The sequence below is a fragment of the Maniola hyperantus genome, chromosome 20 (genome assembly GCF_902806685.2).
Source record: "Maniola hyperantus chromosome 20, iAphHyp1.2, whole genome shotgun sequence".
Classification (NCBI taxonomy): Eukaryota; Metazoa; Arthropoda; class Insecta; order Lepidoptera; family Nymphalidae; genus Maniola; species Maniola hyperantus.
Genome location: NC_048555.1, coordinates 7,490,292 through 7,512,012, shown reverse-complemented (window position 1 = coordinate 7,512,012; position 21,721 = coordinate 7,490,292). Strand labels below are relative to the sequence as shown.

The window sequence follows — 21,721 nt, the reverse complement described above, 5'->3', positions numbered from 1 at the left end:
ATAAAGTATTAATTTATTACAAATGACCATTTATCGGCTAACGAACATATTCAGTGTGATTTTTTTCACCAAATTGATAGGTACTTATAAAATTTTAAGAGGGGAAGATGGAGGAAAGCCATTATACTTCAAGATTTTGAGATCTTTTAGAGAAATATCTTTATTTTTGGAAAAATTAGATTCAAATATTTGAGAGTGTCGTGGATAAATAGCGCAAATAAAAACTGTTTGTCTGTCTGTCCGTCCGTCCGTCCGTCCGTCCGTCCATCAAACGTACCTCAAAAGGAAAAAGAAACTCTTATACGATCACCTCGTTGTCTGTCTGTGTGTCTGTCTGTCCGTCTGCCGTGTCTATCAAGAAACCTATAGGGTACTACCAGTTCACCTAGAATCATGTTTGGCAGATAGGTAGGTCTTATAGCACACGTAAAGGGAAAAATCCGAAAACCGTGAATTTGTGATTAAGTAGGTGTATCACAAAAAAATGAAAATGTGTTCATAAACAAAATTAATTCATATTTTCAACTTTCAAATTAACATTACTATACCAAATGGGGTATCATATTATTATGAAAGGGTACCTTTACCTTTACCTGTAAATTCTAAAACAGATTTTTATTTATTTTTATGTAGATATAATAAGTTTTTCATTTATCGTTCAAAATATCGAAAAAATACGACTGTAGTACGGAACTCTCGGTGTGCGAGTCTGACTCGCACTTGACCGGTTTTTTTCAAGATTGCATCTACCATTAATGTCGCGCAGTTATAACAAAAAGATTCCCACTCCAAGTTTTCATTCGTAGCTCTACCAACGAAAGAATCAGCAAGCAAGTTTCAGATGGTTAATATATTATCATATCACGGTTTTTAATAAAGATATTATCGTCAATAGATGGCTTTTACTTTTTTTTAAACAAAGTTATTAATGTTAGATATTAATAAACATTCCGAGCGTTATCACAATATATTTTATCGCTATAATTATTGCCTATCTATCTATCCTTTACCGTTTATTCATTTTCGAGTGCATAAAAAGCATTTTTGCCGCTAGCTAAGATGCCCCGGTTAGGATTTGCGACGCCATCTCATAAGAAGGCGAAGAGTCACGTATGTATGCGAAAGCTACCATGGGAATCTTGTCTGTGGAACCGTCTCTACCGATTGACAACTGACACGCCACCGTTATTGTTCCAAGCCTTAAATAGAACCACGCTATAATATTCCTTATTATCATTTACAGTTAGAGTTATATTCCTTTGTGTTATTTAATGGATGAATGTAAGTGGTATACTGATCATCACGATGGAAATATTTCACACGGTGACGCTCTTCATCAAGACAATACTAATATTGTTTTCGATATTATTACTGTTATAAGATGTCGATTATAAGGTACCTATATTTTATTTGTAAGGTAGATTCCTACATCATTAATCACACAATGAAGGTTTGTTATGTCTTCTTTATTATTGACTGTTTTTAGAACAGCCCCACAATGCCGTTCCTAGCGTGGGCATCAAAAAGTATGTGACATCCATAATTCCATAGACGATTACGCACTAAATCCGATCCGTATCCGTGAAAATACGTTCCGAAGTAGTCATAGAACTATTTATTTTGTATGGTAGCGTACACATTAGCTCAGACTTCCGTCATCCGAGTTGTCCCCGTCATCCGTGAGAATATCTCGGATGTGCCTCGGATTCAAATCGGACATATTATGACGTAGATACGTCAAAAAGATTTCCACTGAATAAACTTAGATTTGGATCAGAGATCGGATTTTTCTATATAAACGTAAAACTAAATGTAGTTCTCTAATTAATATTAATCCGATACAGTTAAAGGGCCTGCCACATTTGTGATTATTATTATAATAATCATAATTTTTTGTGTGTATACTTACTTACTTACACAAAACATGTCAATATGAACAAAAAAACAATAAAATACCTACCTACTTAGTTCTCTAATTACGTGTTCTCTTTCCTGTTAATCCGATGCTGTTAAAGAGTAACATAAAAGAAGTTTGATGTTAAGTGGTTTTTCAGAAGCCAAGTCGTTACAGTAAGGCACAAAACATTAACGCTACTAATTCCTTGCTAAAAATCTATGAGCGTAGTCGTTAATGAGACGTCCGTTGAGATTAATCGCTTTTTTTCTAACAGAGCTTGTACATTAGATGTGTCGTCGCACAATTTGGATTAATTTACTTAACAGAACAGCATAACATTTGTTGGTAGAGTCTCCTAAAAGTTAAAGTTCTTTACGCGGGTGCGAATATTTTTTTGATAAATATTGGAATCATGGAATCTGCCAGGACGAAAAAAAATTGTCTTAGTTCATTTATTTAAAAAGGTATTATAGTCTAACAAGTTGGCTAACTTACCAAATTATTTTCAGATGCTCGGTCACTTATTTAATCTATTTCTGAAGTTATTAATTTCAAAGTTGCTAAAATTCACATTTTTAGGGTTCCATACCTCAAAAAGAAAAAGGAACTCTTATAGGATCACTTCGTTGTCTGTCTGTCTGTCGTGTCTCTGAAGAAACCTATATACCCGTTGACCTAGAATCATGAATTTTTTTGCTGGAAGGTAGGTATTATAGCACACTTAAGGAGAAAAATCCGAAAACCGTCATTTTGTGGTTACAGCATAAAAAAATTAAAATGTGTTTATGAACAAATAATTAGAGTTCTTTTAACTTTCAAAGTAAGATCATATACTAAAAGGGATATCATATGAAAGGGCTTTACTTGTACATTGTAAAACAGATTTTTAATTACATGTATGCACAATAGTTTTTGATTTATTGTGAAAAATGTCGAAAAAATACGAGTCTAGTACGGAACCCTCAGCGCGCGAATCTGACTCGCACTTGGCCAGTTTTTAAAAATAAGAATATTTATTAAGTGCATAAATTCCTAAAATACGAATTTTTAAGGTGAAGCCTAGTTAGTCGGCAAAATGGCCATTCTGAATCGGGCGATGAAGCAACCAATGTAAAACCATCTTTAAACACTACACGGCACCCAAAACTATTTCTTAATGATTGATGATTACAAATTATATCTCAATAATTTCAATTAAAAAGTTCTTCGTTATTTCGGTTTTTATTCACAGCCACCGCGGCTTGAGTGAAATTAGAGACAATGATTCACAAAATTTAAATATAATTATGTAGTCTGACCCTATTATTTGGTTGTTTAGTAAAATTAAATATTTTTTCGTACGAAAATAAATCGGTGGAGTCATTCTTAAGCGAACAATTGTATTGAATTTAAAAAAAATAGATTAGGAAAAGAGAGCAGATTTTTTAGGGACTTTTTTTACAAAAGCAAATGGTTATTACAAATGCTCCGCTACGTAGTGAAACGTTGTCGAGAAATTTTTGAATTAATTAATTACAAGATTTTTATACCTTCACTTGACGCAATAACACTAAAATGCATGTCACGCTGAATTTGTATAACGCGTCCACACTCCGAACTGAGAAAGGAAAAACTTGTCCGCCGTATTGTGATTCTTCAATTCCACTGATGTGTGCATAATTCTCAGAGTAGTCATCATCTTATAGGTAAGTTACAAAACTGTTCTGGTCTTTGCAGATATCTGAATAAAAACCTCGATGTCTGTACCCCGTTTAAACCTATAGCTTTAGCTTTAGCGATATCTGTCACTACCTAATATCTGCCCTTTACGTTCTTCTTGATTTTTCAAAGTAGGTAGTTAGGTACGAGTAGATCTAGTATAGAGCATTTATATGTTGTATATGCCATAGCTATACTACCACAAATTTTGTAAAGACTAATCACTTTTAAGTAGTTTAGAATTGAAAGATGTAAAAGTCGTTAATTAGGTATATCTCGCTAATGACATTTCACTCCCAAAAAAGTCCAAGTACTAAATTTAAGCGTTGATAAATTTTATGGAGCAATTTAGTTAGGTACTTATTTAATTTTATATAGGTTCATTTTAAGTATCTTCCATAATGCAGGTATGGACTTAACGTGTATTACATGTCATGTATCTTATGTGAATTAATATTTTATTAGTAAATTGACAAAATAAGTACAGTACGCGGCCGAAAGTGATGAACATCGGCCTTTAGAATGACATTTCAGATTTGTAGAGCGTTGTCTCTGTCACTCATACCCATATGACGTTTTGTCGGTCTAAACGACCGAGACAGTGCTCTACAGGTTCCCCTAACTAATGCCTACCCTGGCTTCAAACCCTGTGCACGCCACTGGGCACACATACGAATGTTATGTTACTGTAATTATTAAACTAGTGCAAACTAAATTAAGTTTGGCCTCTCAAAAATCCTCTTGTAACGGGTAATTTAAGTAAATTAAAAAGAAAGAATGTCAGAATGTACAACACCGTTTTTTTGACGTTCACAAAATTACTAAGCACATAACCTAGCTAAATGTTCCTTTTGTCCAAATTGTCCAGTTTTGTGGAAGTCGTCAAACAACTTGATACAAGTGTATGGTTTCCAAATGTTAGATTATTACAGGACAGAGTCCCGAAGTTTTAAGTTCTCTCAGAATGAAAAACAGAATTTTAAAAAAAGCTGAAAATATCAAACCGAGTTCAACCAGTACAATTCGGTCGTTGAATTTTATCACATTCCCTGGAAATGTTAAAATGACTCAATCCTAAAAATCCAGAACGAAGAGTGACCTTAGTGAAGAGTACCCAGCTATGTTTTTTATCTAGAGAACATGTTTCACACTTAATAAATTGTGGATCATGTATTTAATTTTCAAATATAATTTAGTGCTTGCAACGATCTCATAAAACGGTTTAATAGCATTTTATTGGCAAATTTTAATGTTCATTTGGCAATTAAACATGTTTTAAAGCGATCTTGTCTGCATAAACTAGTTCTATGAATAATTTAATCAAAATATAAAGCAGAGCGTTTACCATGGCACGTGCCCGAAGTAATTTATAGGTAGGTATACATAAGTACGTTTCAAATTAATTTTGATTTATTTAAATGGGACAAGAAATTCTCAATTTTATTTTAGAAATTGCAACAAGTTAGCGATTCTCGTCTATCGTAGACGAACTGCAGGTACCATGCACGATACTATGATGTCTAACAGTAGGTATATTTTGTACTGAGGTTGTGTGTACTGAATAGTACTGCTATATACTCTGTGGCGACTAGTGTCGGTCCGACAAAAGTCGGAATAAATAAAACATGCGAAAATACTATCATTCTAAATGAAACCGTAAAAGGAAAATGGGAATATTAGTTAGCATAATTATGAATAAGATTGATCTAGTCGAGCAATTTTTTTTTAAATCTTCATAATTTAGGTAAGCAGGTATACTTAGTCGCAACATTTCCTGAGGGAGTATAAGATGCAACGTCTCGATTTTAAATACATAGGTACATTGAAAATCAAGATGCGGCTGTCCAACATCTGTCTGCAGCGGATGCTCGACTACTTCGATCACATTGCTAGGAAAAACACGAGTAGCATAGAGAAACTGCTGATCACTGGCAAGATCGGAGGAAAGAGACCCCGCGGACGAAGCCCGAAACTGCGTTGGTCCGACTAGATACGAGAAGCGGGTCGACACACCCTTCTGCAATGCCTTCCGTACGTCCTTCATCGTGAAGAAGATCGAGGGATGGTGAGGAGGTTCGAGAGAGCGACGATCCTCAAAATTGAGGGACCGACACGAGAAGAGACTTAGTTGCAACAGAGGACAATTAGATTAAATTAAATATTAATGGTGGGCAATGGCCTTTAAGTGGATGTGATATTTGATATGCGAGCTTTCTTAGTGCAACTCAATCGTGCGTTACTGTGCAAACTGCAAACAAATTGATTATGAAGATTATTCTCATTATAGATTCTAACACTTTATTAAGTTGCTGCTAGACAAACACAAACGAGGTTTTATGCAAATAATAAGTATAAGTAGGTACCCCATGGTATGTCAATAGTTGGCAGTTTGTGTTTTTTATTTACTTACATTTTAAGACTCGTAGAAAACATAAGAATGGGAATATTAATCACAAGCATATCACAAGTGTAGGTATAATGGCCATGGAGTCTTAGTGCTAAAAATTTTTACGAGACATTTCACCGCGATTAATAGCCTCATTGACAGAAGGGCTGGCTCATTTTTTGCGCAACGGATCAGCCTGGCTGTCCAGCGCGAAAATGCAGCCAGTATTCTTGGCACCATTCCACGCGGTCATGATTTATATAGTAAGTAATTAGATAAGGCTAGCTTTAAGTTTTATTGTAATATTAGAAAAAAAAAAAAGTGTATAAACAAATCCCGTGAGAACTCTTTAATCTTCCGGGTTAAAAAGTCTATGTCCTTTCCCGGTATGTAAGCTAATTCTGTACCAAATTTCATCAAAATCGGTTAAACTGTTGGACCGTGAAAGGCTAGCAGACAGACAAACACACTTTCGCATTTATAATATTAGTATGGGTGTATACAAGTGAAAAATAAAACAACGTAGGTATAGATAACTGACATACCCATGTTAAACTTGGGACAAATTATTGATAAGGTAAGTATACAATTTCAAGGTCTTTATTATTGTTATTTAAAGGCTCATCTGTGATATTTAGGTAGGTATATCTAGTGGTTCTCTAAAATATCTCATTCACAGTCAAGTCAAGGGCGTCCTTGAGGAGTAAAGCTTGCATTAAAACGTGAGGTCGGCCCGACACAGGTGAGCAAATATAAACAAGTGGAGAATTTCTGTGGGCATTGCCGCAATACCGCATAAACAAGTGGAGAACTTCTGTGGGGATTGCCGCAATGCCGCATGTTTACATGCCTTTATCTTGAGTAAAATAAAATTCGAAGGTTCCCCTTTTTGAAACAAAAAGTAACAATCTTCATTGATAAGTAAATATCCATCCCAGGATGTAATTTATCTTTGTACCTGTCAAAATTTATTAAACGGACGGGCCGTGGAAAGCTACCAGACGGACAGACACACTTTCGCATTTAAAGTAGATATATTGTACCTATTAGCAATAATGCCCATTGCCACTTGTTACGTACTTAATAATTTTATTGCCATAATCCTAATTCCTAATAATATTATAAATATGAAAGTGTGGATGTTTGGATGTTTGTTACTCAATCACGCAAAAACGTCTGAACGGATTTGGATGAAATTTGGAATGGAGATAGATCATACCCTGGATTAACACATACTTTTTATCCCGGAAAATCAAAAAGCTCCCGCGGGGTTTTGAAAAATGTAAATCCACGCGCACGAAGTCGCGGGCATCAGCTAGCCCTATAATATTATGCTCAAGTTACGCATACAAATTGATATTATTTTTATAGCCCATTCGACCTAAACCGACTTACCTAACTACTTACATTGAATTTCCTGTTATAAAACTCAAAGCTTAACTAATCCATTTTTACACGGTGTAAAAATAGATTACTTAAGTCACAGATACGTTACTTAAGTGCGGGTTTAGGTCACGTAGTGCTATAAATGTAATTTTTAAGCAAAGCATTACCTACCTACTTAAAACGGTGCCTGAAGCCACATCGACTGTCCAGCGGTAAAACGGGCTAATTGTCGACTATTATTTACATCTAATACGACTCCCGCATGCTTATGAAGATTAATGATTAGTAGGTTAAGGATTTCCAGTACGTGTGCTGTTCCGTCCAGCCCGGGGCTGATAATAAGGTGTCATTTTAAATAGCAGTGTATTTATACAGCTTCCCGACTGCAAAAATGTATCTTATTACATATTGGCAAGAGTTTACCTATACTTATACAGGAATTTCCTTTTTAATTGAAAACATATATTAATTGAGGATTTTTGTATTCATTTTATAATTATTATTATTATAAAATAAATAAATCTAGGCGTAATAGCTGTAACACAATTTATAACTAACGCAGCTATTATCGTTTCCCTAGCGTTTAAGTTCCTATGTAAATTTGAAGAATAAATAAATTATAAATTACTAGACTAGATGATGCCCGCGACTTCGTCCGCGTGGATTTAGGTTTTTTGAAATCCCCTGGGAACTCTTCAATTTTCCGGGATAAAAAGTAGCCTATATCCTTTCCCGGGATATAAGCTAACTCTGTACCAAATTTCATCCAAATCGGTTGAACGGTTGGGCCGTGAAAAGCTAGCAGACAGACAGACACACTTTCGCATTTATAATATTAGTATGGGTGGATTCTAGTACTGAAAGACCTACAGGTATTTGACTTCTTAATACGCCTTACTCACAACCTTGAATAGGAAGCTGGAATAAATCTCTGTTTGCAATGTAACTTCATTTTATTATTACTTTGTAACCACAATTTTTGGTACATGAAAAATAAAAATAAATAAAATAAAAATAGATTCATCGCTCTGTAATTACCCTACATTGAAAGGGTAGTTTATTTTATTCCTCCTAGCTTAAGATTATTTTATAACCTCGTATTAGTCGTAAATTGATGTTTTTACCTACCTCCAATACCCAAAACCCAAAGCCATCTCCATCAGAATACCCAAAACCTACCTACTCGGATACTAGTTCGATGCCATCATACCGGCCTGCTTTATGTTTTTTAGACTAAAGTAGTCTAAAAAGAGATTGCTAAGCTTATGGACTTAATATTATAATCGTTTGTATAGAACATCAACGTAGAAACTCGGTTTTCCGCAATAAAAAATGTTTGTTATGTGTTCTTCCCTGGGATGTAAGCTAAAAGTTTAAACAGATGGACCGACAGACAGGCACACTTTCGCAGATATTATTATGGATATGGATATTAAAAGAAGACACTGACTGAATGACACATCAGCATCACTGAGTATAAATTAAACCGCGGTAACATTAAGATTTAGATTTTGTTTTTATATTAACTGCCTAGCACTAATAAAATGGTCTGTGGTTATTACGTAGACCAGAAGCTGGGGCGGGTCAGCTAAAGTGGTTGATTTAAAAAAACTGAGATCGTAACATAATAAGTTTTTCGCCAGCATACCTACTCAGGTTCTTAAGATCCTCTTCAGATAACCGTAGGCAAAGCGATATTCTACATGTTTGACAAAAAATTAAGCCGGTCAAGTGCGAGTCGAACTCGCACACGAAGGGTTCATCAGGGAACATCGTACCTAGAAGATAATATGACACTTTTGTCACACAGGTAGGTACACACTATTGTGTACCTACTTTTTAAGTTTTTTCGCTATCCTGGTTTTTATTATTTGTTGTCATAGCGGCAATAGAAATATATACGTACACTTTATGAAAATTTCAATTCTCTACTTGTTATGGTGACACCACATGCTTGCAACAAACAGTAAACAACAATCACTGGCAAGCATGTGAACAGCTGTTTGCGTATACTTTGCTAACGCTTGGGAGCGCTTGTCGATCGATCCGATTGGCAGCAAGCCAAACCCTGTGTATAAAAAGTACTTTGTGGTATTCGCCGATGCTTGCTGTATGTTGTTTGCCGCAATCATTTATGGCGGCGCCATTATGTTTCATGAAATACAGCCCGCTGACAGTACAGACGGACGGACAGCGGAGGCTTACTAATATGGTCCCGTTGGCACCCTTTGGGTACGGAACCCTAAAAACTAGGTAGGTACTCGAAACCGGCGGTAATGTTTACTTTATTTGCAAAAGCAATACGCAAATAATACGTTCAGTTACCTACGGTGGCAAATCAGTTACTCTGTTTTAATGTTTATCTTCATATTTTATCTTTAAAGTCGGAGTGGCTACTTAAGTGGGCCATTTTATGTAGAACGTGGAATATCCCACTTCACTTGATTTGTAAAAAAACTTAGGCTCAGACTTTGGATGTCGCACGTGCCCAAAATGCACGTAGACAGTTTTTTTCAGAGTTTCCGTATCAAAATGGTAAAGAAACGGGCTGACTGAATTGAGAACCATCTCCTTTTTGGAAGTCGGTTAAAAAGGAAACCAATAACCTAGACGTGAAAATTCTTACGTAAGGAAAGTACGACGTAATACTTACCTGATTCTGCGTAACATCAAGCTTTTGCATCCATTAATCTTCTTTATTATACTAGCTTATCTACCCTGGCTTCGCTCGGGTTGAATATCTTAAAATTCTTTCATAGTCCCTACATTGTAGGCCCAACGGTTTAAGCTGATCCTACTTCAGTAAGTCAGATATAATTCAGTAAGTCAGATTCTCGTTTTATATGTAGGTACGAACAGGGGTTTGACAATTTGAGTACAGTTTTTGCATGTAGTTTTCTCTATAGCTCTAAGAATGATAAGATCGAAATCCTCGCGGACGACGGTTGCGGCAAACGCAACGTAGCAAAGTAGAAATAGAAGGAACGCAAGGAATGTTTGTAGGTCTGCACTCTGCAGCTAATGATCGGTTATACAAATGGCGTACTTAAGTACAGTATGTTTGGAACGGTAGCAACACTAGACAGTGCATCAATTATTATTATCATCGACATCGACGCATCTGACAAGCAGTCGCTTTCCGGAGATTTTCTGTACTTAATGGTAGGCTGCGATTCAGGTTGCTCTGGAGTCTAGAGCTGTTCTAGATCTCGGTAATGAAGCACGCTGTGATATATTATTGGGTGGTTGAGTACCACTAGAAACGTCATAATGTATTGTGCTATTCGTATTTGAGGAATTCGGGTCAGTAATATTTAGATGGAATCTTTTGTAAATTAGAGTTAAATTAAGAATGCTAAGCTTTACTATCAATTTTAACTTACTGCCTACCTACATAATATTTAACTTGTGAAGTTACAGTTGGGTAATTGACTGATAAATACCTAATTGCATATCAGCTAATACCTATGTTAATGAGTTTTAAAGCTTCCGCGATACAATTCATCAGATTTGGACAAAAGGATTAACGAGTAATTTTGTGTCTGCATATAACATTTTAGAAGTAGGTACAGTCAACGCGGTGATAGCCTAGTGGTTAAAGACATCCGCCTCCTATTCGTGGGGTCGCAGGGTTCGATCCCGGGCACGCACAACTTTTCGGAGATAATTATTTGCGTTTTAAGCAAATAAATATCATAGTTTTAAGCAAATAATTATGCGTTTTGAGTCTGGTGGTAGGCTTCGGCCGTGGCTAGTTCCCACCCTACCGGCAAAGCCGTGCCGCCAAGCGATTTAGCGTTCCGGTACGATGCCGTGTAGAAACCATAGGGGTATGGGTTTAATAAAAACAGCCATACCCCTTCCAGGTTAGCCCGCTATCATCTTAGACTGTATCATCACTTACCATCAGGTGAGATTGCAGTCTAGGGCTAACTTGTATCTGAATAAAAAAGAAAAAAAAGCAATTAAATTTCACTTGCTTTAACGGTGAAGGAAAACATCCAGAGGAACCATGCTTGCCTCATGCCTGAGAGTCCTCCATGTTCTCAAAATTCTAGTCAACTGTACTGCACCTAAATATATGGCCGCGTGTAAAGATACTTATACATTTCAACCACACTGCCATAACCTTGCGATGTGGAATGGACACTTCATAACCCACAGGTCATTAAAATAAATTAGAAGCACTGTTCTACAACTCCTCCGATTATAGTAAATTAAACAGACGATGCACTGTGCTCGAGCATACCCATAGAGCATACCTATTACCTACCCGTAAGAATGGGTACACACTTAAGACATATTCTTGCCTGTCATATTAATGTCAACAGAAATACTTGCCCGTTGTCTATCAAAAGGATTAATGAGTTCTTCCGCATACGAAACAAATTAACATAACATCCGTTCATAGATAATAACATGCTGCGCAAGATGCTGCGCCTAAAACTAGGTAGGATACAAAATCATTCAAACCTTACATTTTAGTTTACCTCGCTCAGTAAAATCCTGTTCGAATCGTTTCACTCATTAGGCATCCTGACAGTACTCTGCGTTCGTAAATCTAAAGCACAATGCTTTTCTATTACAGTACCTAATGGTTTTCCCCATTAATTCTTCAGTTCGACAGTGTTTATTTTATTGGAAACCTTGAATGTTTAGAAATTTCCAAAGTATGCACCAAACTACCATCTCTTCAAATTTTTCCCTTGCCTACGTAAATTCAGGCATATATATTTTGTTAATTTACCTACACTACATTTTACAATTAATATAGTAGGTCTTACTTACTTAATGCCTATTAATAATACCCGATTGGCATCTTTTAGCTTTAATTGAACTTCAGCTCTCTTTCCTTATAATATAACAGTGCTATTATTATAAGGAACGACGTAAGATTTTTTACACCTTTACTACTTTACTACCTGCTATCTCCCAAAGCCACCAAAATCCAAACTTTATAGTCGCTGATCGTAGGTACCTCCCTGTGTTGGGGACAATAAGCAGAGAAACTTTCAACTTTTATAAAATAACGAAGGTCTGGCACTCGCTGGCTTTCTCTCTATAACAGACACCCAGGGATAGCACCACACAATGGCTAACAAGCCATACAGAACAAAATAACAAATACCTAGTTTTTGAACAAAAGCAGTTACTTATTTTGTACCTAACTGTCCTAATTTAATTCCTATAGTAGGTACGCAACTGGTCGAAATAGCAATCGGGGAGGGACGCCTCGTAAACCCGCGCTAACCCGATGCGGGCGAGCGCAGGTGACGTGCGGGTGTGCGAGGCGTCCCCCCCGCCTCATACCCGGATTGCCATCTCAACCCATCGCGGATTATACCTACTCGCCACAGACTCAGTTCACTTTACTGCGACCAACAATATTATACCTATTCTTTTACTGTTATTCTTGAGAGCTTTTGCATAAACGCTCTTCCCACATTTCCATTTAGACCTGTCTAAGCGTTCAAAGCACAGCCTTGTACTATTAACATTTTGCATTGCCCTCAGCCTATGACCCTTCCGCCACAAATCACCACTTGTCTCAAAATTCAATACGCACCAATGACAAGCCGTAAAACTTAATGAAACCCGTGCGGCCTTTGTTCCTCTCGCCGAAATTGTTGTCTCTGAACTAACAATAGATCGTCATATTCCTTTGGAGTCTAGAATAAGGATTGCAATACAGCAAAGTGGGATACCGCAATCCCGCGGAAACAAAAACCAACACCATTTGAAGGGCTACGGGGCTCTGCAGGCTACGCGACATAATAATTTGCACAAATCTATTAAAACCTGCCGCACTATCAATCGCAAAAGCCCGAGGTAAGTACATGGGTGAGTACCCAAAGGATACTCTATCAGCTTTACATTACACATAAAAGAGTTATATTTTAAGTAAGTAGTAATCAGTTTTCGTCTCACGTTCAAAAGTCAAAACTATTTATTTAGCTACCTAATAACATTACTGAAGAAGAACTTCTATCTAGCAGAGCTGTCGAAGAACTCTCGAGGACTAAGATGAAGTAGATTAGAATCGCAAACGTATATTTCTCTACGGCAAAATAAAATTAATGGTTGATTTAGCCATTCTCAACTCTGTAAAAACATTTGCATAAAGGTACCCATTCGTGTTCACGGATTCGTGTTTTTCATTAATCATGTCCCAGGATGTCCGAATCTTAAACACTACTAGCTAGGCTATAACGTTATCTACTCACCCATAGTACGCGACAGGTCTAAATGGCATTCGGGATGGGGACGCCCTGCACACTCGCACAACCCCCATACTAACCCCCGCCTCATACCTCGATTGCTATCTCGACGTGTTGCGTACTATGCCTACAGGATTAGAGTTGTAAACGTTTGCAATACATCATAAACACGATTAATTCAAACGTGACGTATACTCGTCATTCACGCCTAATAACACGATGTTTTGATGAATAATGGACTCTCGTATCGTTTGCCAAAGGCTGGGAGGTCTGCCCACCGGGTAAGGCCTGAGCTTTCTTATGAGGCCCATAGTTAGTGACCATGTATGATGTATCGGATCCATATGTCACCACTGGCAACATGCTTTTTAAAAGACTTTGGTCTTCAGGCACTGAGGAAACCCAACAAGGCTCGGGCAAACTCATCTAATTTGACGGACTTGCCTAGGTACCTACTTCCAAACTACGTTTCCGCGTCCTAATAGTTACTCTTTAATCGCGGCCTGGTAATTATTATAGGGTTCTACAGTCTGGTTATAATAATAAAAAGGCAGCCCCTGTTTAAAAATATTCTATCTAAATATATAAATGGAAAAGGTGACTTGATCTATGAACGCACAGCTCAAACTACTGGACGGAGCGCGCTGAAATTTGGTATGCAGATAGCTATTATGACGTAGACGTACACTAAGAAAGGATTTTAAAAATTCAACCCCTTACGGAGTAAAACAGGGGTTTGAAATTTGCGTAGTCCACGCGGATGAAGTCGCGAGCATAAGCTAGTGGGTATGTAAGAAAAAGGCAGCTACTATTTAAAAATCGGGAATAACCTAGGATTATACTATAAGATTTAGGCACGAATATAGACTCGTATTTCCAAATTCTATGCTTTCACGTATGTCCCAATAAATCGATATCTAAGTAGGTGTTCTGATAACTGATAAATGGACTCCTAAGTATTATTTGTTAAAGACTGGGGGGTCTGCCCACCACCAAGTGAGTTTGTCAGTGTCATTACACCGTGAAACATTGTCACTCCAATAATAGTTTAAACCGCGTTCCCGATTTTAGTGCGTGGTCGTACTAGGGTCATTAGCAACCAGGGCAGGACCATGCCCCACCAAATAAAATTAGGTACTTAGATATATGAAAAAACTGGCCAAGTGAAACTGGACTTGCACACCGAGGGTTTCATACTCGGGTATTTTTTTCGACATTTTGCACGATAAATTAAAAACTATTTTTCATAAAAATAAATAAAAAATCTGTTTTAGAAATACAGGTAATGCCCTTTCATATGATACCCCACTTGGTATAGTTATCTTACTCTAAAAATAGTAATCATTTGTTCATGAAGACATTTTAATTTTTTTTGACGCGACAGACAGACAGAGCGCGGGTGACGTGCGGGTGTGCAGGGCGTCCCCCCGTCACACGAGTAGATATCCCTACCCACGTCTCATACCTCATTGCTATCTCAAGCTGTCGCGGACTATACCTACCTATCAGAATTACAAACCTAGTACCTACCTGCCTATCTAGATACAAAGTATAAAGTCAGAAATGCTACCGAACGATATAATATCATAATGGCAATCTCCTACATAAAATATCTAAAAACCTAAGCCGCCAGACAACAAGAGGACTTTGAACATTTGAAAACGAGCTTAGCTTGCAGTGGTATCTGATCTGGTATGTAGGTACATCTAAATTAGGCTATAAAAAGGCGAATACACATTGTGGCTGGGTCTAGAATCTTGATATTTTGCATGTAAGTTTTTTATATCGTAGACACCTACTAAGAAAGGATTTTCAGTAATAGGCGGGTTAGCTCTAAAAAATTATTTTTCAGAGTTCAACCGCTACCTACCAATTACTCTTGTTCTTGCCGGTTGTTGTTCGGTGTTGCCGATTGTTAATATATAGTCGTTATTTGTCCCACAAGCCAAATAATTTATTGCGCTTCTGTGACCAGCCCCTGGTTACGGCACTGTTCTTTCGGAGCAAACCTAGAGCAAACACTACCAAAAGCTTGTCGAACAGGGAAACAGATTTACGAAGAATCAATATGTGCACAGCGCGGACGCGTGCCAGTTGAACGAGCTTGCTCTATGCTACAGTCTATGCCCGAAACTCCGCCGCTCCTAGTTTTGCCTAGGTCTGGCAAGAGCGTTTAGTCGAAGGACTAAACCTCCAATCTTTTTCTTTAGATGACACTGTGACAAAATCTAAAGGACCGAAATAGAATCGAGAGAGGAAAAAGAATCTGTGGTTAGAACTGAATTCATATCTACGAACGGACCCTGGAGGAAACCCAAGCAAGGATGAACTCAATTTTTTTGCGCGACCTCACTTAGTAATAGGCGCAAGTGCAACGCACACACAGATTCACAACTTGACTAGAAGCGGGAAGTTTGAACTTTTGACCATAACATAGACACAGATAAACTGCGTAGGTACGATCTTCACTGGCCTAGCTGACTGCTGAGCACACAAGGCACAATACAGTAAGACAATATTTGATGCACGTGCAATACAATATTATTATGAAGCTGTTAGCGTTCATAATCGTGTTATAAAATGCATAATCCGAAAAATTCTAAAGTAACGTAGTGAAAATTAACAAAATTAACATGTCTTTTTTCTCGCATCGTCGGCTCCTCGTCAGCTTTGAGGATTGTGGCTACTTCGAGATATGACTTCCTTCGCCATTTCTCTCTGTTGGAGGCCTATCACGTCTAGTGTGAGACCTATAACTAACTAGCTATACCACCAAACAAGATAATAATACCACTAAGATAATTTTTGTTCTATTCCATTCGAATCCAAAGTTTGTTTATTACTTCTTTAAGCACCAATTACTTGGATCAATTATTATAATATTACCTATATTGATACAATTATCTGGACAGTAATAAAAAATCTAAATCAAAGTCGCGGAAAAAAACTAGTGCTTGTATAAAACGTGCCTAGCTACTATAGACTAAAGACTTTATCATTAGGATTAATTATTATTAGGTACCTACTAGAATCTTCCTTCTAGGCCGTTAGATTGAATTAACTTTTTATTGGAACTAAACACGGGAAAAATAACAAACCATGTCTCCATTTTCCCATTAATTTTCTAAGGTTATCGCAAATAATAATGTGAACTAAGTGAAATCGAACTGAGACAATGTATTTTTGCGATACCGTGCGAGCTTTCACTGCGTCTGCGCACTTATGTTTCATCCGAGATAGACGTCCGCACTTGTTATTTCTTACATTCAGATGTCAATGTGGAGATGATGTAGAGCAATTCTATTATCTTCCTAATGTGGATGAATGTCACCTACATGTTGACAAATTGCCCAGACGATGTAAAAACAACATCCACGCCATATTATCGTAGGTAGGTACTATAGGTAACATTGCAATAGTTTGTTCAAATAAATATAAGTATTTGTCTGTTTCTTCTTGAGGCGTTTATTAAGTACGAGGTTGATTAAAGTCGGTGGACGTATACGTAAAGTACGCGACAGGTTGAGGTGACAATTCGGGTGGGTACGCCCCGTACACCCGCATCGCCACCGCGCTAACCCGGTGCGGGATAGCGCGGGTGATGTGCGGGTGTGCGGGGCGTCCTCCTGCCTCATACCTGCCACCTCGACCTGTCGCGTATACTATACGTATAGTATAGGTCCACCGACTTTAACCATTTAAACACTACCAAGTGAATGGTATCAGACAATAGGGGTTTTTAGAAAACCTTAATCCTCGTGGACAAAGTCCCGCAAAAAGCTAGATTTTATATGAGAGAACATTGAAGAGGCAACATATTTTTTTCAATTGACGCACAACTTCTATCGATATTAATAAATTTGAATATGGGCTAGATATTGCATGATTAATTTCTATGAATGTTCGAATTTGAATCCGCCCTTATGACGTTTATCTCATTCTCATGTGTATGCGAACGTTACGTTTACAGCGATCTGTGAAATTTGACTAAACTGTTAAATTAACAATTTTTACTGCTTTAACGGTCATATTGATCTGATACCGTGAGTTTACGGTTCGCGGGTTTTTAGTTTATTGCTTGCTTGTAGCCTGTAACTGATTAATAATGTGTTTTACAGTTTTAGCAATGTACGTAAGTATCAATACCAGTATAATAGTGATATTTCGACATACAACGCACACTATGATGGCAAAATCCATATTTTGCATGGTTCAGTATGTGCTTTGGCCTCTGGTACTTCTTGTAAGGAGAAGCGCAACGTGGGAAACATTGCGCTTCTCCTTCGAAGAGTAGGTAGTCTGTGGATCGTGGCGCTTCTTCTGCGATTGCGATGCGATGAGTTTAGTTTTCTTATTATAAATTAAGAAAACTAAATTAACGAAACTTATCTAAGTACCTAGCCGTTTTCGGGCCACTCGACATTCTAAATAGCCCTTCCCTTAACTAAGCTAACATATAGGTACCACCTATTTTGAATTCGACAGCAATCTTTTTGTTATAGCACCCCACGACATCCAATGTGTTTTAGCAATTCATCATAACTCATGACTTAATCGCTAGATTCGCTGAATTCCTTAAATAAGTATATACTTACTTACTTAATGAGTTTCTCTTGTTATTTCCAGGTGGTAAGAATGCGGCGGCAAAGCGGATGCGTGAACGCGGGCGGCGGTGGCTAGCATGGCCGGGCTGCTCCTACTGCATCTGTTGAGCGCCGCGGCCGCCGCTAGCCTCGGCGATCTGGCGAGACGAGACACCGGCGACGTGTTCACTATACTCGGTAAGAATACGGCGGCAAAGCGGATGTGTGAATGCAGGAGGTGATGGCTAACATGACTGGGTAGCTTCTACTACATCGTTAAGTGCTGCAACCGCCGCCACTAGCCTCAGCGATCTGGCGAGACCACTACCAGCGTCATGTTCACTCAGTAATACGATAACTGCAGGTTATTTAGACATATACTTCTCACACTACAACCCAGATCCCGAGCATTGTTTTGCATAATTCGGATTCGAAAAAAAAATACGAGGTTTGCAAATGAATACGAAATCAAGGCGGCTGTAGAAAGCAATTTTGATGGTTAAGTACATAAGACAAATTAGCAAACCATAATATTTTTCGGAACTATCAACGTTGAATAAGCTCAGGTAAAAATTGCATTTCGCTCAAAGGAAATCACTTTGAGAAATAATTACTTAGGCAGGCTATTTTTTAATAATATCATAGTTACGCATAAAACAAGTTAGGAATAAGGTAATCACATAAAACGTTGTGTTAATCCACGCGAATATGCAATTAAATATGTTAATAATCTTCAACCGCTTTCTTATGGATGTTGCAATGGTACCTACCTACCTACTATGTTTATTCATTTATTGAAATTTTTCTGACACAGGTGGTGAATGTGGGCCGTCGCAATGCGTGGAGTACGGTGCTGGTGCGGCGATGGCAAGGGATTCGGTGAAGGGGGAGTGTGCTTGTTCCTGTCCTCAGCGCGCCCCGTTGTTCAGGGAGGATCGAGAGCTATGTGTGGACGACCTACCAGGTAATTGCCGATACAGTGGGCCATAGTAATGCGTGGAGTACTGGGGCGATCGCAAGGGATTCGGTGAAGGGGGAGTGCGCTTGCTGGTGTCCTCAGCGAGCTCCGTTTTTCGGATGATGATGATGATTCGAGAGCTTTGCTTAAACGACTTTCCAGATAAATAAATCAAAGTAACTGTAACGCCCTCAGCTGATTAAGGGCCTGCTATTTTATAGGAAATATATTAGACATATTATTATCACCTACCCAAATCATATTTTTCTTAAATCACCAAACCTTGGGAAGCTTCATAGTGTAGGTAGGTAATCCCTCCCGACTCCCGCCTAAATAGCATTTTGAATTTTGTGCCTCAACAAAGTAAGTAGGTACGTATAAAAATATACAAATGCAAGGGATCATAATGTCACATTATGAATTTTATTGTTCGATTCACGCGTGCGCAAGTTTTATAGCTTATGTCTCCGGAACATTTCCGTTTTAACTTGCGTCACCTGTCCTCAGGCGAGACAACGTAATCTTTGTTTATAAACAAAACCTTGACGCCCGTGGCTGTATAGGTACCTAACATAACCAAAGCATATAAACGCATCACTTGAAACATGAGGTTACAATACTTTCACCACTTAGACCACTAAAGCAACATTAACTAAAGAAAAATTATGACATGTAGCGCTAACAGGTAAACATTTTAATACCACTAATCTTCCTAATTAATTGCTATGAAACATCTATATGAAAGCAAATAAATAAGTGAAATGAAATGCAATGAAGACTTCCGTCGTGATGTGTTGTAATGATTTTGAATACTTATTAAGTAGGTACTAGTAAAAATAGGTATCGGTAATGTCCCTGGCGCAGTGGTGAGAGCTGTGGTCTTATTAATGGGAAGTCCCGGGTTCGATTCCCAGCTGTGAAAATTTAGAATTTTATAATTTCTAAATTTTCTCTGGTCTTTTCTGGTGGGAAGCTTCGGCCGTGACTAGTTACCATCCTAACGGCCAAGCCGTTCCGCCAAGGGATTTAGCGTTCAGGTACGATGACGTATAGAAGCCAAAGGGTTATAGGTTAAATAAAAATCTGACATACCCCTTCCAGTTTAGGCCCACTTCCGTCTTAGACTGCATCATCACTTACCACCAGATGAGATTGCAGTCAATAGGGCTAATTTGTATCTGAATTAAAAAGAAGGTAGGCAGCCAGCAAAACTAAATTCTTAAGCAGATAACATTTGAAGTTATGGTGGTTTCTAATGGGTGCCCTATCAATGTGAAAACCTCATCAGTCATTACATTCTATCACATAAAAATATACATAATTACATAGAGTTGCTAATTTCGACACGGTTTCATGAGAGGAATTCAGTGGGAAAATTTATAATTTTTCACACTTGCGCTCTAAGTAAATCGAAACGCATAAATCCATACTAATAAACTAATGGTATTGAAATCTTAATTTATTACAATCAATTTTATTGGAATTCCGGCAACCCGTATAAACAAAAAGGCGACGTCTGCCTTGCCTGTGGCTGCGTGGTAAAAGAGTTCATATTATGTGTTTTGAATTTCGATGTTGGCAAATGGTACCTAATATAAATTATTCTAAACACATTGAACCAGTCGTAGGTACCTATCTATTTGCTAATAAGTAGCAGAGTTCGTTTTATTGCGAATATGAACTGTAAAATAGAAGTAGGTGGGTGAAATTTCCAGTAATCCTTCTCTTTATGGTCTATGCAGGATGTAACCAAAAAGGTAGCAAAAACTTTAATCATTTGCTTTATCTTGTAGTTTTAGTGAATTAGTATTTTTCAAACCCGCAATGTATAGCGCGCAAAATTCGGGTCAAAGCCCCACCTTCGAGCATCACGCGGCATTGACTCCGAATGGCCTATTTACGGAACGTTCGTTGACCTCTAACGTCAATCAGATGTTTTATTTGCAATACAATATTGTGAACTTTTAAAAAATACAGGATTTTTTTTATTTTCTTGTTTGCGTTTTTTTTGGTATCATATCAGTAATCGTCAATATTATCACCTGTCTTCGTTTTTGCTAGCGTTCTGGTTACACCTGTATATTTACCTACCATAAACAGAGGTACCTAATATTTTCTAGATAGGTCCTACAAAATATAATTATATGGGACCATTTGATCCATACCCGAACTGCCTTTTATTTTAACTTTCATACCAAGTTAATCGGATTACCGACTGTAGGTAGATATAATGTAGGTAGCTAGATACTTACCTATCTATCTACCTAGACACTTTGACTTGAAGATTATTCCGCAGTTTATTAGTCAGTCCCAATAAAATCATAGTAAAACCTGCGAGCTCTGAACTATACATATCGTATTACTAGGTAGGCATATTTTCTTTTATTCCTCTAATAAAAAAAAAGATTCCGACGAATTGAGAACCTCCTTCTTTTTTTGAAGTCGGTTAAAAATAGGTATCCGGTATCTGACCAAGTAGTAGGTAATATTATTACTAACAGCAAGTAAGCACCTATGCACCTAAAAGCACAGCAGTTAAAAGTTAGTAGGTAGTAAATAATAATATAATAAGGTCGTTATAATAAAAAAAATCTT

General features: G+C 37.6%; 1 protein-coding gene across 2 annotated transcripts in view; it reads left to right on the top strand.

Moving 5' to 3' along the window:
- sha (shavenoid) overlaps window positions 1-21,721 on the top strand; it is a 79,195-nt gene that overhangs the window by 46,924 nt on the left and 10,550 nt on the right. For both annotated transcript variants that reach the window (XM_034979433.2, XM_069505260.1), the window contains exons 3-4: window positions 18,212-18,366; window positions 18,983-19,132. In XM_034979433.2, the coding sequence (XP_034835324.1) occupies window positions 18,267-18,366; window positions 18,983-19,132 (250 nt within the window). In that variant the 5' untranslated portion in view covers window positions 18,212-18,266. The remainder of the gene's footprint in view (window positions 1-18,211; window positions 18,367-18,982; window positions 19,133-21,721) is intronic.